The following is a 3,679-nucleotide window of genomic DNA, read 5'->3' as shown; positions in this document are numbered from 1 at the left end:
CCGCAGAAGATGATCAACACTTACTTCAACACTGCCTGTTTAGCCCCGCCCACCAATTTGTGCATTAAATGAAACTCGTATGCAAAACTGTTATCGAATCATAGCAGTGGGCATTTACTTCAAGTCTTCAATGTGGCACGCCCATAAAAACCAAGCGTTTCAGGAGCTAGGCTCAAAACCAGGGTAGAAAATAGCCTATTACTTATTCTTATTGAAGTACAGAACTGAAGTACACAAGTGAACATTTACATGTACTTCATTTTCACAAGGGCCTTTTGAACAGCTAATAACGGTAAGACAAGAGTGGTGACAAAAAAAAAAAAAACCTATGCTTCATTGTCAGTCTTTTATGGGATGAAATATCATGTCTCAACAGGTTTTATGAGATTAATGTAGTCAAACTTCAGTGGAAGTTGATAAACAATTCAGTATCAATGTGCAGAAACACTTTGAGAGCACAGGAATATGATAAGGACACTGACTCAATTATGTCTGCAGTGCTTCACGGGACAAGGCGTTCCTTGCAAAGTGCTTTTGGAAATATTTGCTTGCCAAATTCTTACGAGCATTATGGGTAATGTTTCCACCTGTAATTCTAGTAAAAAAAAAAAAAAAAAAAGTTACACTAATGGCTTCAAAAGTATATACACTAATCTTGGTCTTACACTAACAGCCTTTAAAAGGTTCATTTTAAAATTCCCTTGTAAGTCCCATATAGCCTGGAACACTTTGGTTGCATGCTATATGGGACTTGCAAGTACAGAAGCTGTTTTTCTCCATAGGGAATTTTAATATGAACCTTTTAAAGTCCCATATAGCAGGCAACCAAAGGATTCCAGGCTATGTAGGACTTGAAAAAATACAGTAGAACTATCAGTTTCACCACATTGGCAGAATGAGGCACTTTTCAAAGTGCAGTTAAACCAGACATGAAGCAAAATGACAAGTCAGACACAATTAAGGATTGATTTGTCAGTTTTATTGAGAAACTCCCTTTTGCCCTTGAATCATTACAGGACCAAGTGAGGCCTTGCCTTCCCACTGAATGCCTAGAGAGAAGACAAAAGCAAAGTTAAAGCACTTGAATCAAAAGCAACTTTAGAAAGAGCTAAAATTTACCAACCTCCATAGGGAGAAGCAGCAAATTCACTATCAGGACCACATGTTGAGTCACAGCAACCACAAACTTGGCCGTTTCCATCAGCAGCAAACCACCTGGAACAAACCAAAGATATGGAACCTTCAACATAAGAAAAGTCAACTTAACACCCTCCTCCCAAAAAAGAAAATCCATGTACCCATTGGCAAAGGAACAGGATTTGCGCTGAGCATCACTGGGTGCAGAAGCAATAGTTGCCTTCAGAATACAGGTTATGTAGATCTGCAAGGATGACAGACAAGTCAAAAAACCAAAGCAGATGGAAGGAGAAGTCAAATTAACTCATGATATTCATAGTACATACAGAAGGATTGTTGCCCTCATGGAACATAAACGCCTCCAGCTGGAACTGGATCTTGTCAACCTGAGACCGAGGCATGAAGCGGGAGCTGGAAGCTGTAGTTTTGGCATCCACAAAGCATCTGACAACGCAATCACAAATAGTAACTTATGAAAGTCAACTGTAGAGCATCAAGCAACTAGACCTTACCCATGACTCTGTGACAAAGTGCTTAAAAAAAAAAGATAGTAAACAGTCCTACTGCATCAAGGGCAATGACCTTACCCATAATTCTCAATGAAGGAATATCTTGGAAGGGAGTTCACATCAGGTACTTGAGTGGCCACACAGCGGTCCACAAACACACGCAGAGGCACATGACTATACTGATACACAGATGCCTCGATGTTAATAACATCACCCAGGAAATAGGAGTATGAAGGCCTCTGATAGGACCAATCATCTACACAAAAAAAAACATTTTAGGCACAGCCACAATAGCAAGGGTAAAGGTTATATTATTGAAAGAAAAAACCTGTACCAACCCATCATGATCTTCAGGGAGAACAGCAAGACTTCTTGACCAGCCTCTGTTGAAGCATAAGGGAACCATGCTGGCCTCAAGGCATCACTGCTTACACTCTGAAGCCTACAGTTTATGAACGTACACATTAAATGGTCTCCCAGTCGCACGAGAAAGTGTAGAAAGTCACAGAGAGAACTTACCTTTGATAATGGCATTGAACACCAACAATTGCACCTTCGGAACGGGTAATTGGAGCAGCTGCAAGCGCCTCAGGGTTGTAGGTAAGAGAGAAGGTATAGACAAGCTCATCCTCATTCATCTGTAAAAAGATTGTGGTTACCAAGAGGATCATCCCAAAGACTTCATACACCAAAATGGGAGAAAGTACACTGCAATATGGTGGAATAATTCCTTAAGAGCAAAATACCAATTAGTAAACTTCACATCACCACAGCTGCCCTCAGAAGCTCCAGTGTTGCCAGAGATCAATGTTTTGGAGACATGCACTTAGGATTGAACATGCACATTGACTGTTCCAGGGTAAAAACTAGCTTTAACACTGAAGGGTTATATAAAGGCAAGTAGCTTGAAAATTCAAGACTTACCCATTCAAACAGATAGAACTTGGTTTTAGCTGCCCTGGCATTGTAAAACCAAGTAAATTGACTTTCCTTGAAAAGTCCTTTGCCACAACAAATAACCCATTATGATTTATGAGTTCTTACCATCAGCACGCTGTTGCAGTCCTGTAATTCATACTCAAAGATGAGCACTCTTGACTCAGGATCCTGACCAACAACAGGACATCCACCTAAAGACAGACCAGTTGGCTGGATCAACTGACCATTGCTGAAAAAGTCCTGCTGGACCTCTACAAGAACCCGGTTCTCGCCGCATTGAACCGCTACGCTGCTGGGAGTCACGGGTTGCCTCAACTGGAAGTCCACCGCCAACTCACTCTGCACCTCAGGAACAATGGGATACCTCCAATCCAAAGGCTTCACTGGACCCTGCAACAGCTGCTTCTCCTGAGTGCCAAAAGGATCCTGTGCTAGGCTTTTGAAGTCAGGACCCAAAGGACTCTGAAACTGAGAAGCCACTTGCAAAGGGTTCCAGAGTCCTCGAGGAGAAAGGCCCGGACTTCTGGAAGCTGGATCTGATTTTGGCCCCATGCTTCTTGGACTTTGACTGTACCTCAAACTTCCCAAGACATCAGGCAGTTCAAATGCAACAATCACAACCACCACAAAGATAATTTTCAGGAACCCCATACTAACAAACTTTAACACAAACACCACAATACACACCAGTGCTTGGCTTTGCCATTTTGTACACCTTTGAGTTAAGGTGGCTCCACCCCTTTTACCTTAATCGATTACCATTGATTCTCCTCTGGACCTGTAGAGTTTTTGCATCTCAGGGACCCACCGCTCTGCACATTTTGTATGTCTCTCTAATGCTGGGTACACACCAAAAGATAATCAGGCTGATTTTGGGCCTATTTCCCCCCTTCCGACAATCCTAGCTATGTCCCGATTATCTTGATGGTTCTACAGATTATCTTATCAGATTTTCCCTTGGTGTGAGGTGTGTTAAGAGTGTCCGAACCTGATCGGTTCGGCAACAGCACAAATGTTTATACAAGGTGTTGTGTAAAACCTTTCCAAACACTATCATCACAATTTCTTCCTGCATATCGTCCACCATGCTTATT

General features: G+C 42.0%; 1 protein-coding gene across 1 annotated transcript; it reads right to left on the bottom strand.

Moving 5' to 3' along the window:
* Positions 1-966: 966 nt before the first annotated feature.
* On the bottom strand, positions 967-3,280 carry LOC307147656 (zona pellucida sperm-binding protein 3-like). The gene is made up of 8 exons (XM_079852563.1): positions 2,691-3,280; positions 2,166-2,284; positions 1,985-2,088; positions 1,725-1,902; positions 1,464-1,581; positions 1,299-1,381; positions 1,124-1,215; positions 967-1,049 (listed from the first exon to the last, which is right to left on the bottom strand). The coding sequence occupies exons 1-8, from the start codon at positions 3,234-3,236 to the stop codon at positions 979-981; spliced, it is 1,311 nt and encodes a 436-aa protein (XP_079708689.1). The 5' UTR covers positions 3,237-3,280; the 3' UTR covers positions 967-978.
* Positions 3,281-3,679: the final 399 nt, after the last annotated feature.

This window comes from Squalius cephalus, assembly GCF_949319135.1.
Source record: "Squalius cephalus genome assembly, chromosome: 20".
Lineage (NCBI taxonomy): Eukaryota > Metazoa > Chordata > Actinopteri > Cypriniformes > Leuciscidae > Squalius > Squalius cephalus.
Note: the sequence above shows the minus strand (reverse complement) of the source record. Positions and strands in the feature narration are given on the sequence as shown.

Bases quoted from the DNA above. Each gene is read 5' to 3' on its own strand.
- LOC307147656 (XM_079852563.1), bottom strand. From the start codon at position 3,236: ATGGGGTTCCTGAAAATTATCTTTGTGGTGGTTGTGATTGTTGCATTT. The intron at 2,285-2,690 runs GTAAGAACTCAT...ATCTTTTTACAG, and splicing joins ACTGCAACAGCGTGCTGATG to ATGAATGAGGATGAGCTTGT. The intron at 1,050-1,123 runs GTTGGTAAATTT...TCTTCTCTCTAG, and splicing joins TGCTGCTTCTCCCTATGGAG to GCATTCAGTGGGAAGGCAAG.